The following is a 22,877-nucleotide window of genomic DNA, read 5'->3' on the forward strand; positions in this document are numbered from 1 at the left end:
ATCAGGTTTGCAGGAATTTATTTTATGTCTAAAGAATATATCTAATAATAAGATCAAATATAGCATGGAGATATATAAAGTGGCACATTTTATCTTAACAATATCTTTTGAATTGTTTCATTCAGCCTTTTTCAAATTTAGTTCAATTCCTTGACTCCCAGTTATGTTGGGCTACTGTATTGTCTTTGGCCTTAAGTTAGTTTCAGTTGAAACATATACTTACATCTGAACAGCAATCCAGATTAATGCTTTTTTTCAGTCTAATATATAGCATGTTTTGTTTGTCCTTAAGTCATTGATGATTCAGAGACCAAGTTAATTCTTGAACTTGCCATTGGATTTAGGTTTCTTCCTAAAGGTTAATCCCAGGGTTTGGTTGGTTCTGAAATTTGGAGGCCTAACTATTATCAACACTGGTTAATTCTGAAGAGGCATATATCTGGAGGACTCCCTACTTCTATTTATGAGTTTACTCTCAAACTTCTCTTGAAATCTTAACTAAATTGGTCTCTCTGCATGGGAAGGATGGTATATTTTTATCTGGGTGAAATTATCATTAAGCTCTATTTAAGCAATTAAGAAAGAGATTTTCAGTATTATTTAGCTTCAGAGTTAAATATTTTTTTCCTTTGGTATTATGTATCTTTTTCCTTTCTCTCAGTGCTAAGATATGCAAAATGTATATTTACATTGTTTCTTCTCTTATATATTTATGTATTATTTTGTGTTCCATTATGTTTTCATGTTTCCTTCCTTTCTTGCTTGCTTTTTTATGCTTTATTGGATTTATTGATACAAAACTGTTGCACATATTTATGGGGTACATGTGATATTTAGATACATGCATACAATGTGTAATAATTAAATCAGGGTAATTGAAATATCCATCACTTCAAATACTTATCATTTCTTTGTGTTGAGAACATGCCAAATCTTTTCTTCTATTTTAAAATAGACAATAATTTTTGATAACTGTAGTTATCCTATTATGCTATAACACATTTCTTCTTCTTCTATCTGTATTTTTGTACCCATTAACAAGCCTCTCTTCCTCTGTTCCTCTCCATTTCCCTTCCCTCTCACAGGTAACCACCATTCTACTCTCTGCTTTGAGGACATACACTTTTTTTAGCTTCCAAGTGCGAGTGAGGACATATGGTATTCATCTTTTTGTGCCTGGCTTATTTTATTCAACATAATGTCCTCCAAGCTCATTCATGTTGTTGCAAATGACAGGCATATTAGTCCGTTTTCACACTGCTATAAAGAAGAGCTGAGACTGGGTAATTTATAAAGGAAAGAAGTTTAATTGGCTCACAGTTCCACATGGCTGGGGAAGACTCCAGAAATTCACAGTTATGGCAAAAGGTGAAAAGGAAGTAAATGTCTTCTTTGTGAAATAGTAGGAGAGAGAAAAATGCCAGACACTTATCATGCAACCAGATCTTGTAAGAATTCCCTTACTGTCATAAGAACAGCATAGGGGAAAACGCCCCCATGATCCAATAACCTCCCAACAGGTTTCTCCTGTTACATTGGGGATTACAATTCAACATGAGATTTGGGTCGGGGACACAGATCTAAACCATATCAACAGAATTTTATTCCTTTTTATGGCTGAATAATTTTCCAATATATACCACATTTTCTTTATCCATTAGTTTGTTTATAGACACATAGTTTGGTTCCACATCTTGGCTATTGTTAACAGTGTTGCCATAAATGTGTAAATGCATTTTTTATATACTGATATTATTTCATTTGTATATATACTCAGCAGTGGGGATGCTGGATCACATGGTAGTTTTATTTTTAGTTTTCTAAGGAATCTCTGTGTTAGTCTATTTGCATCCTGCTATAAATAACTGCCTGAGACTAGGTAATTTATATGGGATAGAGATTTAATTGTCTCACAGTTTTGCAGGGCTGGGGAGGCCTCAAGAAACTTAGAATCATAGCAGAAAGGGAAGCAAAAATGTCCTTATTCACATGATGACATGAAGAAATGCCGATCAAAAGTGGGAAATGCCATCTTACAAAACCATCAGATCTCATGAGAACTCACTTACTATGAGAACAGCAGCATGAGGGTAACTGCCCCCATGATTCAATAACCTCCCATTGGGTCCCTCCCAAGAGAGGTGGGAATTATAGAAACTACAATTCAAGATGAGATTTGGGTGGAAACACAGCCAAACCATATCATGTCAGCCTGACCCCTTTCAAATCTCCCAACAGTCCCTCAAAGTCTTAACTCATTCCAGCAAAGTCCACAGTCTCATCTGTGACAAGGTAATGAGCCTGCAAAATCAAAAGCAAGTTAGTTACTTCCTAGATACACTGAAGATACAGACATTGGGTAAATAGACACAGTAAAAATGGGAGAAATTAACCAAAACAAAGGGGTTACAGGCCCCATACAAGTCCAAAATTCAGCATGGCAGTCAAAGCATAAAGCTCCAAAATGATCTCTTTTGACTCCATGTCACAAATCCAAGTCAGACTGATGCAAGAGGTGGGGCTCCTATGGCCTTAGAAGCTCACACCTGTGGCTTTGAACCGTACAGCCCACCTCTGGGCTTTTTGGCAGTGGATGTACCATTTTGGGTCTGGAGGATGGTGGCCCTCCTATCACAGTTCCACCAGGCAGTGCCCCAGTGGGAACTCTGTGTGGGGGCTGTGATCCTACATTTCCCTTCCACACTGCCCTAGCAGAGGTTCTCCATGAGGGTCCAACCCTGCAGCAGACATCTGCCTGGACATCATCTGAAATCTAGTCGAAGGTTCCCAAACCTCAGTTCTTGACTTCTGTGTACCTGCAGGGTCAACACCATGTGGAAGCTGCTAAGGCTTGAGGCTTGCACCCTCTGAAGCCATATAGCTCAAATTGTATTATGTCCACTTTCAGCCACAGCTGCAGTGGCTGCAGTACAGGGCACTAAGTCCTTAGGCTGCACACAGCAATGGGGATTTGGGCCTGGTCCATGAAAACAATTTTTATCCTAGACCTCTCGGCCTGTGGTGAGAGGGGGCTACCAGAAGGTCTCTGACATGCCCTGAAGACGTTTTCCCCATTTTCTTGATGATTAACATTGGGCTCCTCATTACTTAGGCAAATTTCTGCAGCTGGCTTGAATTTCTCCCCAGAGAATGGGTTTTTCATTTTTATTTCATTGCCAGTATGCAAAATTTCCAAACATTAATGCTCTGTTTTCTCTTGAACACTTCACTGCTCAGAAATTTCTTCCACCAGATACCCTAAATCATCTTTTGCAAGTTCAAAATTCCACAGATGTCTACAGCAGGGGCAAAAATGCCACCAGTCACTTTGCATAGCAAGAGTAACCTTTACTCCTCTTCCCAGCAAGTTCTTCATCTCCACCTTTGACCACCTCAGCCTAGCCTTCATTGTCCATATCACTATCAGCATTTTGGTCAAAGCCATTTAGTAAGTCTCTAGGAGGTTTCAAACTTTCTCACGTATTTCTCTCTTCCTAGGTCTAAAAGTCTCTGGGAAGTTCCAAGCTGTCCCACATTGTTGTCTTCTTCTGAGCCCCCTAAACTGTTCCAACCTTGGCCTGTTACCCAGTTCCAAAGTCACTTTTACATTTTTGGGTATCTTTATAGCAGCACCCCACTCTCTGTGATATCAATTTACTGTATTAGTCTAATCTCATGCTACCATAAAGAAGTACCTGAGACTGGGAAATTTATAAGAGAAAGAGTTTTTATTGACTCACAGTTTCACAGGGCTGGGGAGTCCTCAGGAAACTTACAATCATGGCAGAACTGGAAGCAAACTTGTCTTTCTTCACATATGGCAGAAAGGAAAAGTGCTGAGCAAAAGGGAAAATGTCCCTTATAAAATCATAAGATCTCATGAGATCGCTCTCATTATCATGAGAACAGATGCATGGGAGTAACTGCCCCCATGATTTAATTACCTTTCACTGGGTCTCTCCCAAGACAGATGGGGATCATGGGGACTACAATTCAAGATGAGATTTGGGTGAGGACAAAGCCAAACTGTATCAACCTTCATACTGTTTTATACAGTGGCTATACTGATTTACATTTTAACCAACAGAGTATAAGAGTTCCTTTTTCTCCACCTCCTCCCAACATTTGTTTTTTGTTTTTTTTTTGTCTTTTTGATAACAGACATTTTAATTGGGGTAAGTTTATGTATTTGTGGTTTTGATTTATATTTCTATGACTGTTAGGGATATCCAGAATTTTTAATATACCTGTTGGCTATTTGTATGTCTTCTTTTGCAATGTTTTTATTCAGTTTATTTGCCCATTTTTAATTGGTTATTTGTAGGGGTTTTTTTGCTGTGGCATTGAGTTCCTTATATATTAATTAGTCACTTGTCTGACAGCTGGTTTGCAAATATTTTCATCCATTCTGTAAGTTATCTCTTCACTGTTGATTGTTTCCTTTACTGTGCTGAAGCATTTTAGCTTTATGTAATCCAATTTGCCTATTTTTACCTGTGTATTCTGTGCTTTTGGGATCTTAGCCCCCAAAATATTTGTCCAGACAAATGTCCTGAAGTGTTGTCCCAATGTTTTCATTTAGTAGTTACAAAGATTCAGGTCTTACATTTAAGTTATTATCATTTAAATTTGATTTTTGTATAAGATAGTTCATTTCATCTGATGTAAACATTACTACTCTTGTATGCTTTTTGTTCCCACTTGCATGGGATATCTTTTTTCCATCCCTTCACATTCAGTCTATATGTGTCTTTACAGGGATAGTGAGATTGTTGTAGGCAGCATACAGTTCAGTCACTTTTTAATCCGTTCAGCCAGTATATATCTTTTAATTGAGGAATTTAAACTTTACATTCAAAGTTATTGATAGGTAAGGACATATCTTGTCATTTAAAATTGTTTTCTTGTTGTTTTACATTTCTTTCTTTTTTCTTATCTTAGTGATTTGATGGTTTTCTGTAGTAACAATGTTTGATTTCTTCCTCATATATTTATCTGATCTTCCAGTGATTTTTATACTTGCATGTATTTTATAATGGCAAATTCTGTTCTTTCACTTTCAGATATAGGACTCCCTTAAGCATTTCTTGTAGGCCTAATCTAGTCATGAATTCTCACAATTTTGTTTGTTCATGGAATACTTTATTTCTCTTTCATTTTTGAATAATAGCTTTGATGGATATAGTATTCTTGGCTCACAATACTAGGCTCAAGCATTTTATGAATTTCCTTTTATTTAGGATTTGTTACTGAAAAACTATTGTGTTGTATTGGAGGTATCATGTTTCCTTAATTTTTAATGTTTCTTATGCCTTAAATTGATATGTGCACATCTTGTGTAATTGTTACTTTTTTAGTTTTATGGAGTAGGTTCTGTAGGGAATTCTCTCTCTTAGTGTATCATAATCATCTCAGTTAGACAGGGTGCTTTCATTTTGTTTCTGGATGGGTACCATAGTATAGTCTCAGTATGATTTCTTTGGCTATAAGCAACATAGGTGATGTCTATGACTTCTTTACTGTCTTAGGCTGTGGTTGTTTGGATATTCTGATAAGGTTTTGCTGTCAATGGGTGTGCCAAATGAGCTGGTCTTCAGGCCCATAGATGGCACTTGCAGGCATCAGGATTAGTGGGGGCAGGCCTTGGTGATCTCGTATTTGAACCTTTGGGCAGGGCGCATAGACACCAGTAGGAGCAGCAGGACAGTTGTGAGGCCTCAGGATCCAAAGTGGTATGCATAGGCACTGGTAGTGCCAATGGTGGGTCTATCTTTGGGCTCATGAGTAGTACCCATAAGCCCTGGTAGTGTTAGCAGTGGGAAAGTGGGATTGCTCCCTCAGACTCTGAGTGAGATGCGTTGGCCCTAGCAGGGTAAGTGGCAAAGTGGAAAGGTTGCTCCTCAAGACCCCAAGTGGGATGCATAAACCTTCAGCGACTTCAGTGTTGGAGGGAGGTAGGTTTGCTTTTGGTGGTAGTGGCCTCAGGTAGGTGGCTTTCAGGCTTTCAAGAGCTCATGCTTCAGTCAGTTATCTATGTCCTCAGAACAGCCTCCCTGAAGTGCTGGACTGCCTCTATCCTGGGTTATAGGGCACTGCATGGGCTCAGGTGCTGGTGGTGTGATTGCAAATCTGCAGCTTTCTGCACTAATGTGGGGAGATCTTGGTGGGTCCCTGAGGATTTGGAAATGCAAGAGTTAATTGGCTTCAAGGCAGGATGTAGTCCAGTATGGACTTTACTCTGAAAATGGTGCTGCGCTACAGCAATTTGGATTCTGAAGGTGGGAATCTGCACTAATTTCTTCTCTGGAACAATACAGTTTTGTGATGTCCTGGCAGCTCCTTATACTAGCATCAAGGCCTGGGAGAGCTGAGGGACTTTTCTTGTGTGTGGCTTGGACTGCAGTTGTCTGTGGTGGGAATGTGGACGGCTGAAGATCCCTTACTTACCTAATTCCTGCAAGGAGAAGTCTCTCCTGGCTTTGAGTTGATCCAGTCAGCTGAATTACTTCCCTCACTATGCTGCAAACTTAAACTTCTGCACCTCAGAGGGTCTCTATTGCTGCCCTGGTGGATCCTAGAATTTTCCTGTAGGGGCTCTGTTTGACATGTAGTTATGTACTTGCTGTTTAGGTCTTTCTCTGCGGAGGAGGCAAGTCTACTGTATGCCCCAAGTCAGTCATCTTGATGATATCTCTTCCCAAATAATCAATTTGGAATGCAATAAGGCAAGATAAAATTTCCAAGACTACCATAAATATAAGGATGCAAGGAGATTCACTGCCAGTACAGTCCCATATAAGAGATATGAAACTATTATAAATTTCACTTGAGGAATTAAATAGAAAAAAATATTAAAAAGTAAAAAAAGCCAATGAGTGAAAGGCATATAATCGTGTAAGTGGGAAAAACTGATCAGAAATTATAGAATAGTAATCAGTGAAAGTCATGGAAATTTAGAACCAAAGCATTTTGTTGGAGGAATTCAATGAATGTATTTTCCAGGCTACTGTTTCTCCAACAGCTATAAAATTTTATTACTGGCACCAGGAGCAAATGATAGAAAAGACATTCCCTTACTCTCCGAATTATAAAATTAAATTAATTTAAATTACATTGAAATGTAGCTTTTTCACAGAGGGTCATGTCCATAGCATTCCCTACCAGAAATACAACTTGTATAAGAGGACTTCTAGGAGAAATGGTCAATGAAATTTGAGACTCACAGTTTACTAACAAGAATGCTAAGATCAATACTCCAGAATAAGTAAGGGTAACAGGAATTTTCTTACCTTTTGAAGGGCCATGCTGAGTGTGGTAGGCAGACAGGATTTAATAAATATGTGCCTCTGTATTTCTCAGCTTAATCTGCAGTTAGGACTTACAGCACAAGGTGATTTGCAGTAGGTGTTTCTTCCATCCTTCTCTTATTCTTTTATGGTGACCTCAAAAACCCACCAGCACCAGATGGTGTAACTAGAAAGAAGGCAAAATGTTACTCTACCCACATCTGATTCTATGATAATAAATTAACCTTCTGTTTTCTAAAGCCATTGAAACATAAGGGTTTAATTGTTACTTGAACCAATGTTGACTAATACAAGAAGTCAGGGAATGCTCGCCTCCAATAGGAAAGTGTGTATTCATTAGTCAACTTAGAATAATACTTCAGTAGCAAGAATCATGAAAATAAATGGAGCCGGTTATTACCAAGAGGCCAATGTTAGCGATAGAGCCAGAGAATACAAATTGCTGGAGGGAAATAGCTTCAATCTGGGCGATTCTCTGTATCTAAAGCTACCTTAGAGGGAAATCACAATGGAATAAATGAGGAGGAGCCCAACATAGCCCTTGCTGAAGCTCTTGGGACTCTGAATACTGATTTGTACTCCAGTTCCCCGAACCCTTCCATCTGGAGCTCTGTAATAAGCTCCAAATTGACTGAGGCTGCCCATATATTCCACGACTTCTTGTAAGGCTGATTTTTGGAAATTTTAGACCTCCTTGACAGACACTTTCTGAGCTACTGATCTGCTAGAATAAGACTTATTGGTTTTGAATCCTACCTGTTCCAAGCTGGATGACCCATTTTTAGTTGTTTTATTAAAACTAGCTCCTCTCCGCCTTACTGTCTTTTCTTTAAAATTGAGATAATAATTATTCTTACCTCAAAGAGTTGACACAACAGTTAAATAAGATTATCATGTAAAGTGCTTAAAACAGTTTTAACAAAACTGCAACACTCAGTATGGGTAAGTTTCCTCATTATTATTGTTATTTTTGCTCAGGTGTCCAAAAGGTGTTGAGAGGTGGTACCGGCTAGAAGCCTTGACACTATTCCTGGACCTCTATTTAGGGTATAGTCTCTGGGATTTAAATTCTGAATACAAATTAATATACAGCTTGCTCCTCTTGGAACTGGGAATATGGATTTATGTGCTCTTCCCATATATGTTATATTGTTGAAAATTGCAATTTCCTTGGTTTCAAACATGAATTGTTGTTTTTTTATAACATTTAGTATGAAAGCTGAGAAGGTAGTAGGGTGTAGCCAGAGAATGAAGTATTGGAGTTAATATTTTCAGGATTAGAGAAGTTTTTTCCTTCAATTTTCTCTTTTCTTTTTGAGACAGTCTTGGTCTGTCACCCAGGCAAATATTTGTTCTGTTTTCAGTCAATATAATACCACTGCTTGTTCTTTTCATTAGGGCGGCTTCAAGGAGGCTGGTACTACTCATTCATTTCTTTATTAGAATGCAGCTTATGGTTATACAAGTGCGTTCACTTTGTGATGATAAATTTATAGACTAGACATTTATAAACAAGGTGATTTGCAATAGGTGTGTTTCTTTTGTGTACAGTATTTTATACTTCCTAAGAAGGCTTGACTGGAAGTGCAGGCTGGTGTTTCTTACATTGCAGTGCTGACTTTTCTGCTGGATTGGAAAGTTTAAACACATCTACATGTTCTTTTATAACTTGTGTTATTACATAAAATAGCTGTTATCATGAATGTAATAACCATAAGGATGCAATTATTAAGAGGTGATATATTTCATTTGAATAAAACTTAGATTATCTTAGCTGAAAATGTAACCTTTCTTGAAAATATAGCCATTATCTTTTGTTTACTTCTGAGTGTGTAACAAAAGTGTGTGGTCTTGCATTTAAGGACAATTTCTTATCACTGACAGTTGTCACCTTATAGACTCAAATTTGCCCGCCATTAAAAAAAATCAGATAAAACCGATTGTGTAACTTAATTATGTATTATTATTCTATTTGATATTTAAACTAACTTGGAGATATACATAACTTGTATATTGTTAATATAAATAAATATGTAGAAATTTAAAAGAAAAATCGATTCTGTAGTTCGTTGCAAAATACCCAAAGTACATTGTGAAGTTTTAAGAAAGACAACTAAAAACCATTATATATGGTCCTCTATAACTTGAGTAAAAAATAATGGGAAAGGAGAGAGAATACATATTTATTTTTTCTTACATATGCTTATGATATATCTGAAAGAAAACAAAAAAGAGTAGTAAAAATGACTCTTTTTGGTGGGATGGATGGGAACAGGATAAATTGGAGACAAGGTAGAAACCAGACACATAGCAGTAAGTATCTTTGTGATTCCCAGTTATTGAAAAACATATATAAACTGCCTACTGTAAATTAAATAAAAAACATACAAGTATGCAATAAGCATCTTAAAATATGAATTCTTTGGGTCTGGAAGGTCTTATCCTCAAAACCCATATAAAATCATAGACATACAGGACAATATATACCTCCTGGAGGAATAACACTGCCAGCAAAGGAACCTAGTCCATTAGGAAAAAAATTGAGGGGAGGAAGGAGGAATCTAAAAAAGATGCAAGACAGGACCCAAAAAAGAATTTTGTAAGGTAGGTCTTGTTACAATAGCTGTGAGTGCTGCCAACTTGGAGAAAAACTAAAGCATGTAATTTTCACAGACTTTTCCTTCACACTTGGGCGGATACATTACTTATTTCTCCCAGAGTTCCAAGAAATAGATTTCAGATTTTAAGTGATAGATAAAATGAGTCATGATTGAAAAGGAAATATTTTACTTTTTTTTTTTTGAGACAGAGTCTTGCTCTGTCTCTCAGGCTGGAGTACAGTGGTGTGATCTTGGCTCACTGTAGCCTCCGCCTCCCAGGTTCAAGGGATTCTCCTACCTCAGCCTCCCAAGTATCTGGGATTGTAGACCTATGCCACCATGCCTGGCTAATTTTTGTAGGTTTAGTAGAGACGGGGGTTTCTCCATGTTTGCCAGGCTGATCTTGCATGCATGACCTCAAGTGATCTGCCTGCCTCAGCTTTCCAAAGTGCTGGGATTACAGGTATGAACCACCACACTTGTCGGTATTTTACATTTTATATACTAAATAGAAAATACTCTTCCTGTCTCTTAGCAATACTCATAGAAGTACTGTTATCTTTTATTTTTATATAAATTGATCTGTTACAATGATAGCCCTCTAAAACATTATGTTTTCTGTCATTTTAAATAAAGTAAATCTATGGATTCATATATTTAAACTAGTTGATTAACGTAGTAGTATTTTTTTCTCCAGAAAGGAGAGAGAGAAAATAATGGTTATCAATCCAGAAAAAGCTTAAATTTTCTGAAACATTTCTAAGCTATTCTATTAATTTATCTGCATCTTTCTGCCAAACAAATTTTGAAGAAAATAGCTTAGTCCATTCCAGCTGCTATAACCAAATACCATAAACTGGGTAGAAACAGAAATTTCTCACAGTTTTAACAGCTAGAAATTCCACAACCAAGGTGCCTGCAGATTTGATGTCTGGTTAGGGCCCATTTTCTAATAGATGGAACCTTCTTTCTGTGTCCTCACACAGTTGAAGGGGCAAGGCAAATTTCTGGGGCTTCTTTTATAAGAGCATTAATTTCATTCACGAGGGCTTTGGCCTCATGACCTAATCACCTCTTGAAAGACCTCACCTCCCAATACCACTATCTTGGAGGTTAGGATTTTAACATATGAATTTTAAGGGAAGAAAGACATTCATACCGTAGCAATAATTGACTTAAATACTATAGAATTTTCTAATTGTGGTAAGTTTTAACATAAATAGCTCTGCTTTGAAATCAATCATAGCAGATAAAAGAAGTCAATATTCTTAACTGTCAAGATTCCCTGTGTCTAATATTTACATCTTAAAACATTGTTTAAACATCTTGTCTAAAACTTTACATCATATATGTCGTGTGTGTGGGCATTTAATTTTGCTTTGTCTATGTAATACTCATATGACGAAGACAAGCATGATAATTAAACTAGTAAATAAAATCTTCCATTACATAGTAGAAAGTCAATTTGACTTAGATTTAGAAAATATATACTCATTTAACCTCTTCCAATTACCATCTATGCAATGGCATAGGAGGACAGAGAAATTGATATGTCCGGGTCTTAGGTGTATGTCCAGGTCTTAAGTGCCTCATGGTTAAATGAAGATGATATTATTTAATATATACAGGATAGTTAATGTAATCAAATAATAAACTTGTATGAAACATTTTATAAATTACAGTAATTTATAAAGTATTCACTTGCTTGTAGTATAGATAAAATAAATCTCTGCAATACATTGCTGGGAATATTTGTCTGCAGAGAAAATTACAGTAATAATACTAAATGAAAATATTGCTTTGCAATAAATACAAATAAAATTCTAACTTTCTAGAAGAACAAGACTTTTATGTTGAAGTCACTACTATGAGTATTGCTATTATATAACTGACCACTGACAATAATAAGTTAGCTATGGTTGGCCACACTAATTTTTAAGTGTTTAATCTTTTAAATGGATGGGAACCAACTTAGCCATTTGTGTGGTACAGCCATTTGTTCACTATTTTTCAAAACTATTGACATTAATCTAATATTGCCTTTCCTCAAGTCCTCCTATATCCTTCATCAGTATTCCACACTAAAAATTAATTAATTTGATAGCTTATTCATTTCTACCAATAGTTTAACTTTTTAAGCTACTGGGGCCACACACAAAAGAGTGTGGATGCTGCAACATGAGACAGTTGAGTGACAGAGAGTTTCAAATTTCTGGACTACTAGTCATTAGGCCATGTCTATGTACTAATAAACTTCTCATATAAATTATTTTCTCTGTCATGTTTTTCTTTTCTTAATGTACATCTATAAGTGACAAAATGGTGGATAAATAAACCCACACATGGTTTTATCTTAATGGCTGCATCATGGGATGTATCGTTAGTTTCTTGTCTGTGCTAAGCAAGGAACAATGGCTTTACTGTGGGTATCTGGCTGGCAGTTCCTCAGGGGTTTGTCACACACATAGTCCAGGCATCCCAACTGTGTTTTCAGTTCCCTGCTGTATAATTTGGCATGGAAAGGTGCTCCTGGGCCAGACTTTTTCTTTAGGCAATCCTGTGAGCAGCTAGAAGAGTACTTGTACATTCTCAAATTCTATTATCTGCCCTGATTCCCTTCTTTCATTTAGATTGGTTAATTTATCAGTGATTTTCTCCTTTTAGTTTTGATTAATGATATTTAATTAATAATATTCAGAATGTTGTAAAACAGAAGATGCTTCATCTTAACAAAACGTGTTGGCATATGAGATAAAATATATAGTGGAATAATAAATAACAAGACCACTACTAAATGTGATCACAAGTATTGTTGTTTTGTATTTTAGCTCACCATATTAAAACAGAAGCTAGTGTGCAGATTTTAGCAATGCCTTCCTAATTTACCATACAAAGACAAATCCTCTCAGATTTAATGTCTACCAAGTATGTCTGAAAGAATGCCTAGGTTGAAGTCATGAGCCCAATAATTTATTTACGAATCTTCTATAGCTTCTTGAATGTTATAAGGACATATAGTAAAAACAACAGATGACAGCAAAAACATGCCTTTGCAATATGATGGGGCATATAAAATATCAAAAAAGGAAGAAAGCAAAAAGAGGGCAGTATCAGATGAAATCAGGTAAAATATGACTTTTGCCTTCTTATATGTGCAGATTGCTGATTTGATGCTCATGGAATTGTGCATTAGTAAGATTTTCTGTGATAACTTGAATAGCAAACAACCCACAATACTTCAATGGCTTATATCAAAAGGCTTTTATTAACTTGAATAGCAAACAACCCGCAATACTTCAATGGCTTATATCAAAAGTCTTTTATTTCTTTTTCACAGGTCTGCAGGATGGCAGAGCATCTCTTCGCCAGGATCTGACCGCATTAGGTGTGTTCAACATATCTGCTATTCTGAGATCCAGGCTGAAGAAATACTGGCTAACAAGAGCATATTTTTCTGATGGCTGAAGGGAATAAATAAGAGACCAAACCAAAACATGTAAGCATGTTTAAAGCTGCTATGTGAAAACAGTATATGCCAAATTCTATCTCATTCCTTTGGTCAAAACAAATCACATAATCAAGCCAGTATCAATGGGATGGACATTCATGATTCTTCAGTGTTAGGGTGGGGATAACTGGATATTTGTGGAATAATAATACAATCTACCCACAATTTGTTTTCTGGACAACAAGAATTGACTTCTTTTTCTTCTGCCCACAGAATGTGTTCAGCCCTACTCCAATGAAGACTTTCCTCCCCTCAGGGTTGGAGACTTACAGCATCAGACGTAAGTCTTAAACCTTGTGATGATCTCTACATCATGTTTTCTCTTCAGTCCCAGCATTCAGTCATGGAATACAAAGGGATAATCTTCATAAAGAAGTTTCCTGGTAACCTACATTTGGCCCTAAAGCCAATACCATGAATTTTAGATTTTCTTTCAAGCAGTGACTTGACTGTCAAATCAATTAAGTGGGGAATTATACTCCTCCCAAAGAAGATGTGAGGAAAAAGTAAAATTTTTTGAGCAGTAATACAACGTACCTCAAATGGTTAAGTAGGTTGTAGTTGTGGAACTCAAGGGAAAAAAGTTTCTATACTTAACCCTGAGAAAACAATTATCTTTAAAATGGTCTCATTTCCTTTGATAAATTTCTCAATGCCATTCAGGGTCTTCTTATGTCTGGCTCCACATAAAGTTTGCTTTGCTAAAAAATTTTTTGCTGAAAAGAGCTGGGAAGATCTGGAACCAAACCGTATAAATTATTCAAATTGTAGGCTGCAGATTGTTATTCTTTTATTACATAGAAGACATAGAAGAGATTATTTTCAATGAAGCAATCATGCAGGATTCAGGATTACATTCAAAATTACAAAATTGTCATTATTAGTTACTTATTGTGAAATTGTGATTTTAAATTAAATATTCTTATGTTTCTGTGATTATTAGGAAGGGTTTAGAAGAATAAAAACTAAATGGAATGTCAAGTATTGAGAGTTATAATTACCTGGATTTTGTTATTTGTGATGCTTATTGACACCATACAATATGGTTTCATAATTTTTTATGGAATATTAAAAGAGAAATAAAGTGAAGGAAATATACATGCAAATAACTTAACAGAAAATTTATGTCTAATGGCATTTCATAAATATAAATCTTGTTTAAAGAGAATTGTCTGGAATCAAAACGTGGGTTAATATGCCTCTTAATAGCAGCGTTGTGTGTTAAGGTACCAATCAAAAGGTATAATATATAACTAAGAATTGCTAAGCAATCATAGTTATAATAATTTTGTTACTTTTTGTCAGTATAGACTAAAATTATTTTATGCTAATGACCTTTTCAAAAGATGATTATAAAAGAAGTAAGTACAAACTGCTAGAAATACAAATGCTTTTCTTTTTTATAATTTTTTCTTTTGTTCGTGCTTAGATGATTTTCATTTATCCCTACACAGGTGTTACAGCCTTTCAAATAAATTTGATTCAATTCAACCAATATTTATGTAGCCCTGACCATGGGTAGAACACCGTAAGAAAAAAAGGGGCTTTTTAATTTAGTGATACTAGAGTCCCTTGGGAAGAATTTGGGTATTGTAGCTTGCTTTTGAAGAAACCATCTTACTTAGCTTCTAAGTTGAAGAAAGAACTAATCAGTGTTGTAATAAAGCAGCAGTATTCCAATAAAGATTTTGACAAGGTAAATTTCAGCTTCTTTCCCTGCCAGTCCACTAAAATGCTCAGGATTTTGGATCCAACATCATAAAATGACACTGCTCAGAGAGTGTCCTGCAGCAGCCTATTTATTTTATAACCTATTCAGCAGAAATTGTTTCCAAGGCTGCCAGCCACTGTGCGTATACTAACTCTATGACTTGGCATAGCAGTGCTTCCATTTGACTTAATTTAAACATGCCTCTTTTCCAACTATAACTTCCACTGAAGGCTCAAGACTTTCCAAAAATGGGGCTAGACAGAGCAATGAACTAGCCATTCAAATATCCAGGTTGTAGTTCAGGGTTCATGACTATGTGACTTGCCTTACATTGTTTTTTTAACTTATGGAAAAAAGTATCTGAGGCCAGACATGGTGACTCTGTCTGTAATCCCGGCACTTTGGGAGGCTGTGGTAGGCAGATCACCTGAGATCAGGAGTTCAAGACCAGCTTTGCCAACATGGTGAAACCCCGTCTCTACTAAAAATGCAAAAATTAGCTGGTCGTGGTGGCAGTTGCCTGTAATCCCAGCTACTCAGGAGGCTGAGGCAGAAGATTCGCTTGAACCTGGGAGGTGGAGGTTGCAGTGAGCCGAGATCACACTACTGCACTGCAAGCTGGGCAGCTGAGTGAGACTCCATCTGAAAAAGATGAAGTATCTGATACATATCTTTTCAAGGTACTTCCACCCTTTTTCGTCCACTCTGTATCACTTCGCTTCTTCAGTCTCTAATGTAAAGTGAAAAAGTCATCCAGGTTCGGAGTCAAAGAAGCTTGTTTCACTCCCTTCACAGTTATTGGATTTTGGTTTTATTACCTATAGACAAGGGACAACAAAGCCTTCATCTTGGAGTTATCTGGAAGAGTAAACTAGCTCAAGTTGGTACAGTGTACTTAACATAGTGCAGGTGTTTTCTTTGTTGCTTCCCATATGTCACACTTCCCTGTTTTTCTCATCTGTCCTTGCTTTTTCCTCTGTTTGATCCTCAGGCCTTTACAAAAGGCCCTAGTTAGGTGTTCTGAGGGTGGCAGAGACTAGTCCTACTGTGCTTTCTATGAGGTTCTGGATATTGGCTTCTCAAGCGACAGCAGAGTAATAGGGATGACTGTCTTGGTGGTCCTGGGTAGTTACCACTGGAGAAACTTGTATATGGTTTTATATAATAAAATGATGGGGAGGGCTAGCCACACCATAACACAGCTTTAGTGATCCTGCCCCAGGTTTGCTGAAACACTGCAGCCCGGGTGTATGTGGAAATTTAGCTCAGAGAGAACAGCACTGTTGAAGTCGATGTTTGGCAAACTTTCATCCGACATGTGCTGTCTTCAACATTTCTACCATTAATTCTGTTAGTTAGCATTTGTTTCATTTGTTCTATTGTCTACTTAATAGTTTTTATTTAAAATGATATAAATTATTTACTAGTTTATTGTCTTAGTCAAGCAATAATATTTATGAAATAATTGTTTTTGATGTTCTAATTATACTGATTTCTTAATATGCATAAAAATAAATATATTAGCTATTTGCCTTAGTCTATTTGGCTGTTATAACAAAACTATCACAACCTGGGTCACTGAACAACAGAAATTTATTTCTCACAGTTCTAGAGGCTGGGAAGTCCAAGATCAAGAGTCTGATAAATTTAGGGTCTGGTGAGCGCCTCTTCCTCATCAATGGCACCTTCTGACTATGTCTCCACATGGTGGAAGGAATGAACAACTACCTCTTTAATAAGGGTATTCATGCACTAATCCCATTCATGAGTGGGGGTCCCCCTCACATACTCATCTTCCGAAGTCCCCACTTCTTTATACCCACAATATTGTAGACTTGGTTTGAACATGTAAGTTTTGGGGGGAACAAACATTTAGACCATAGCAGTATTAAAATTTTTAAAGTCCATATCTAACCTTAAACCATCTCAATCACCTTTGGGAAATATTGGTTTGGTTTTGGTGATATTTGACTATGTGATGGCTAAAGAATTAGGTATCTGAAGGAAGAAATAATAATGGTTTGTGGAGCTTCCAGTCTTACCAATTCTGTAGCACAGCAGAGCATATTACCTTTTTATGCTTTATATATTTCTTTAATGTTTCAGAAAAATTATAATAGTCAAAATAAATAAGGGGCCCATATAATTATAGTGGTCCATATAATTATAGGGTCCACATGATATATTAAATATATATGATATTATATATATATATGACCTATCAATTTATATATATATATACACATACAGTGTGGAATGACTGAATCAAGCTAATTAACATGTCAGTCACCTTAAATACTTATTATTTATTCCTCCTGTCTAAGTGCAACTTTGTACCTTTTGACCAACATCTTCCTATTGCTCCCACTCTCCAGCCTCTGGTTACCACTGTTCTACTCTCTGCTTCTAGGAGATGGATTGCTTTAGATTTCACATAGAAGTGAAAACACATGATTTTTGTTTTTCTGTGCCTGACTTACTTCACTTATCATAAAGAAAGGCACATTCTTGAGAGGTGGTTTGACATTATGTTTAAGAACACAGCTGCTAGAGCAACTGTGTCTGGATTGTCTGGGTTGAAATACTGGGCTGGGCCTAGTGGCTCACATTTGTAATCCTAGCATTTTGGGATGTCAATGTGGGCAGATTGCCTGAACTCAGGAGTTTGAGACCAGCCTGGGCAACTCGGTGAAATCCCTTCTCTACTAAAATAAAAAAAAAATTAGCCATTTGTGGAGGTGTGCACCTGTAATTTTAGCTACTCAGAAGGCTAAGGCAGAAGAAGTACTTGAACCCAGGAGGCGGAAGATGCAGTGAGTCAAGATTGCACCACTGCACTCCAGCCTGGGTGACAGAGCAAGATTCCAGCTCCCCGCTTTGAAAAAAGAAAAAAAAAAGAAAGAGAAAAGAAATACCAGCTGTCCACTTTTTTGCTGTGTGAATGACCTTAGGCAAGGTACTTAACATCCTTGTGGTACAGTTTTCTTATCTTTAAAACTGGGGACAACTGTAGTGTCATAAGACATTCTTCAGAATGAAATGAGTTAATATACGCAAATCTTTCAGAATAGTGCCGGATACATAGTGACTGTTAATTGTTGTTATTGTTATATTTAATCTCATAAGAACGAGAAGGCCAAATTAAGTCCTAGAGTTTTCAATAACATTACCCAGTGTGAAGACATAAGTTTAGCTTTAACAGTTCAGCTTTCATTTTACTAAAACACCAAAGCCAATATTTGGGGCCTTTTAAAAAAAATAAAATAATTTGGCCTTATTTTATAATGGTTAGGCTGCTGCTGGTAAGACTTTATGCATTCACTTTTCTTCTCTAAAGAGCCAGTGCAAATATTCCATATTTGAAAATTTTTCATTTATTACATTACAGTGTGACTTAAAATAATAAATATAATCAAGGTTTAAAAGTTTAAGCCAATAAAATACTGCATATATTCCAACCATAACTTTTTAAAACATATAATTCAGAATGCATATTTTAATTTTTTGTGACATATTGAAGAATGATATTCCAGATTATATTATTCACACAATGAATCAATAGAGCAAATAACTTTTTAAAATGCTGTAATAAAGAAATAAATTTACCATATCCAAGGCTTTTTGGTTAGTTGTGCACATTAATTTGAGTGCGGTAGAACAAATCATATCTTATTTTAACTTCAAAGATAAATACTACTCAGTGTAAAAACAATTATGTTCTCTCATTTGAATGCTCTACTTTTACTCTGTCACTGCCCTCTATAAGAGGAAAGTGATGTTTGCCAGATGAATGTAGCCTAGTCCCCACAGAGCATTACTTGCTGAGGTAAGCACTCTCTTGGAAGGTTATCAGGTGACTTCCTTAGGTGTGCAGGAAACGGAAGCAGAATGTGGGCTATTTTCTTGTCCTCATCTGGTCAGGAAGCCTCCAGATGACACAGCTGGTGGTTAAGCCAGAAAGAGACACTTGTTTCTCTCTGGTATGTTTCTTCCCAGCCTTTTCAGTCCTCCTCAGAGCTTTCATTATGCATATTTTGAGTGTATGCTAAGGTCTCTTATGGGTAACTCATGAAAGTAGTTCTTTGTAACATTTATGCAATATCTTGGTTAAAAGAGGATAATTCGGCCGGGCGCAGTGGCTCAAGCCTGTAATCCCAGCACTTTGGGAGGCCGAGGCGGGTGGATCACGAGGTCAAGAGATCGAGACCATCTTGGTCAACATGGTGAAACCCCGTCTCTACTAAAATTACAAAAAATTAGCTGGGCACGGTGGTGCGTGCCTGTAATCCCAGCTGCTCGGGAGGCTGAGGCAGAATTGCCTGAATCCAGGAGGCGGAGATTGCGGTGAGCCGAGATCGCGCCATTGCACTCCAGCCTGGGTAACAAGAGCGAAACTCCGTCTCAAAGAAAAAAAAGAGGATAATTCAACTAAAAGGAGAGGCAGGAAACAATACACCGCTTTACCTTTAATTACCAGAAGTGGTCCCATATGGCTGTTGATGTATGGGCACAAAGTGGGTCATCTACACATATCACTGGAAGACAAAGATGGGGTGGAACAGAACTTCTGATCTGAAGACTCTGTAAAGAAACTTTATTAAATAAAATAGACAACTTTGGTGTAGAATTGGAAAACCATGTACCAGACATGGTTCTGGTTCTGGATGAACTTACCTTCTTGTTGAGAAGGTAAAAGAAGTACACGTAACCAACCAGCTAAGTAATTTGAAAATTGAAATAGTATGAAAAGTTCCAGAAGGTAGATTTTATTTAAGTACTAAATGGATAAGTTTTATCCAACTGGAAAAGGAAAGAGAGAAAGCGGCTTCATGTGTCTTATTTGAGGAAAAAAGAGAAAATTTTACGAGAGTAATAAAATAAGAAACAAGCATTGCAAAGGCAGAGAAAATTATAGAGGTGCCCAGTGCAGTAAGAAAACATATGACAGTCACTTGTTTGTGCTGGCTTATTTATGAGAGCAGGATGTGGACATGAAGTACAAAAGATAAAGAGGGTCAGATTTTGAAGGGCCTCAAATAAGGGACAAAGAAACCCCGAATGTGTTCTATAGTCCAGAGTGTAATTAAAAGCTTTGGAGCAGAAGCCTGTCCATGCTTTCTTAATAGGACCTTCTAATGGTAGCATTCTGCATATTCTTTTTCAAATTTTGTACTATATTTTCTGCTAGTATAATATTAACATTGGAAGAAAATGTAAAAAATTAAATTACTGAATATATGATAAATCTATATTGTAGACAAAACAATGTGTTGATTATGAAAACTGGCTGTACTGGGCTAGAGAAGACTAAATCTAAACCCCAGTTAACTCTTTGGATTGGCTACAGGCATGTGTGCAGTGAAGTTATTCCTGTTATTGTCTTTAAAATTTAATGTTTATTTATGTTATAAAAGAGTTAAGGAGTAGTAGTCACCAAGAATAATATGATCAAATAATTTCTTTTCAAATAGAAGGATCTGTCACACATGCAGCCAACTGAACGCATTTCACTTATAATAAATTACGTGTTCCTAACAGGTTTCTACTAAAACTTATTGAAAATAGCATTTTGTTGCTATGACAACCTAGAACAGCACCTGGAAACTAGCATATCAAAGGGGAGACAGGAGAGACAGACAAATAGTTCATATTTAGCTAAATTGATTCCTTTTTAATTCTTATAAATTCAGGGAGAAATGAAAATTCTTATCATGTTTAAAAATGAATAGTTTTCTACATTAACATCATATAGATTTAGAATATCCAGTGTATTTATATCATCTTTTGGTTACTAAATGAGATGAATCAACTCTCCTATAATTTTTTTCTGAATCTCAAAACTCTTTTCATCTATGAGCTTTGTATAGGTACATTCTCAAACTGCCATAAACAACTGCTCAAGGCTGGATAATTTATAAAGGAAAGAGGTTTAATTGATTCACAGTTCCATATGGCTGGGAAGGCCTCAGGAAATATACAATCATAGCAAAACCAGAAGCCAACACGTCCTTTTCCACAGGGCAGGAGAAGGAGAAGAATGAAAGCCGAGTGAATGGGGAAGCCCATCATAAAACCATTAGAGCTCGTGAGAACTTATTCATTATCATGAGACTAGCATGGGGGAAAACCACCTCTATGATTTCATTACCTCCCATGGGGTCCTTTCCACCACACGTGGGGATTATGGAAACTGCAATTCAAGATGAGACTTGGGTGGGAACACAGTCAAACCATATCAAGCTTTGATTACATTTTGTAGATTTTGAGCTTTAGATCCTTCACTCAGGATATTATAGCTATTTATTGATTGAAACTCTGACTTTCAAAGGGTGCTTTATGAATCCTAAGAGTTCCACAGTATATTTCTAAGGTTTCTTTGGAAAAATGTACGATTATATGGCTAATTGATTCTGGTGTTTTCTGTGTCTTCTAGGTTTTACCTCAGTACCACACAGAAATTATAATGGTGCACCTCAGAAAAGTGAACAGGCAGTTTCATAATTCAAAAACATTGAGCAATTTGATTAAAAATTTATAAAATATTTTAAATCCCAATAATTTTGACATGAATTTCAGATAACCATTTGAACAATAAATGACAGATTTTCTACTTGTATTTATAAGATATCCTCAATGAAAATGTGCTTATATTAACATTCAGAGAAATACAATTTTATTTCATGTTGTAATTTGTAGTCTTTTTAAAAATCAAAAAGTCATTTATTGACTTCCTAGTATGCAAGACTCTGTTAGGCATTGAGGATGCAGAATATTTTATAGTACAGTATTTTTCCTATAGGAGACTGTATGTCCACATAAAAAGGTATAATTTATGCAGATATCTATTGGAGAAGAAAAGTACTGCGATTTTTAAAATTCAGAGCAAGAAAATAATTATTTTTCTGGAAATTAAAAAATAAGCTTCATGTAGGATGTAAAAGTCAACCACATGTTAAATATCAGGCTGAGCTGCACTGTTCTGGGCAAATTAGGACTTTGTCAGGCCACACATGATATGTGGTTATCACACTTTTGAAAGATGTTACTGGTGGAAGCATGTAGCAGTGTGGAAGTAGAAAAGCAAAATTTAGACTATCTAGGAATATCCATCTGAAATTTGCATTTATCTCAACTCTCTCTCAGAAAAAAATTAGCTATAGCTAAAGTAAGGGCTACTCAGCAACTTCTGTAGAATAGGAAGGAAACATTAACCTAAGATTCTAGAATGTAAGTGACATGGATTACTCTCAAAAACCTCCCCATTGGCAAGCCTGACATTATTGAGTGTTAGCAAAGGAAAGGGAGGTACTGGGTGGCTTTTCAGAATTGCCAAAGTCTCCTTTCATCTCCTTTACAGGAGTAAGTAAGTGTGGAGGAAAGGAGAATATCCTTCCTGTGTTGATTGCAGTTCTTATTATACATCCCACTTCTCTCCCACCCTTGTCACTCTAGAGAGTAGAAAAGGAAAAGGGAAGGATCTCTAAAACCTGGATTCGGGTGAAGATTAAAAAATATTAATTCAGAAATCCATTCATTTTGGGTAAATATTTACCAAACACATAGCAGGCATTCTCCACCTATGGTTTTTTAATTAAAATTTATCCAAACTGTTTATTTATTGAGAAGACATAAAAATTTCCCACTGACTGTTTATCTACATTGGTGGAGAATAAAACCACCTACTTGTAGAGAAAAAACTAGTAGAGAAGGACAAACATTAAATAAGTACACCCACAATTTTAACAGAATAA

General features: G+C 36.4%; 1 protein-coding gene across 3 annotated transcripts in view; it reads left to right on the plus strand.

Annotated features, from left to right (window-relative positions):
* LOC100391789 (uncharacterized) overlaps positions 1-22,877 on the plus strand; it is a 104,588-nt gene that overhangs the window by 46,643 nt on the left and 35,068 nt on the right. Inside the window, exons 7-8 of one of the 3 annotated variants that reach the window (XR_013530592.1) lie at positions 13,245-13,403; positions 13,629-13,695. Coding sequence is in view for 1 of the 3 variants with exons in the window: in XM_078358595.1 (XP_078214721.1) it covers positions 13,245-13,292; positions 13,629-13,695 (115 nt within the window). In the remaining 2 variants the exon portion in view is untranslated. Of the gene's footprint in view, positions 1-13,244; positions 13,404-13,628; positions 16,656-22,877 lie in introns of those variants that run through there. The other 2 variants (XR_013530591.1, XM_078358595.1) reach the window with 2 other exon arrangements.

This window comes from Callithrix jacchus, chromosome 21 (assembly GCF_049354715.1).
Source record: "Callithrix jacchus isolate 240 chromosome 21, calJac240_pri, whole genome shotgun sequence".
Classification (NCBI taxonomy): Eukaryota; Metazoa; Chordata; class Mammalia; order Primates; family Cebidae; genus Callithrix; species Callithrix jacchus.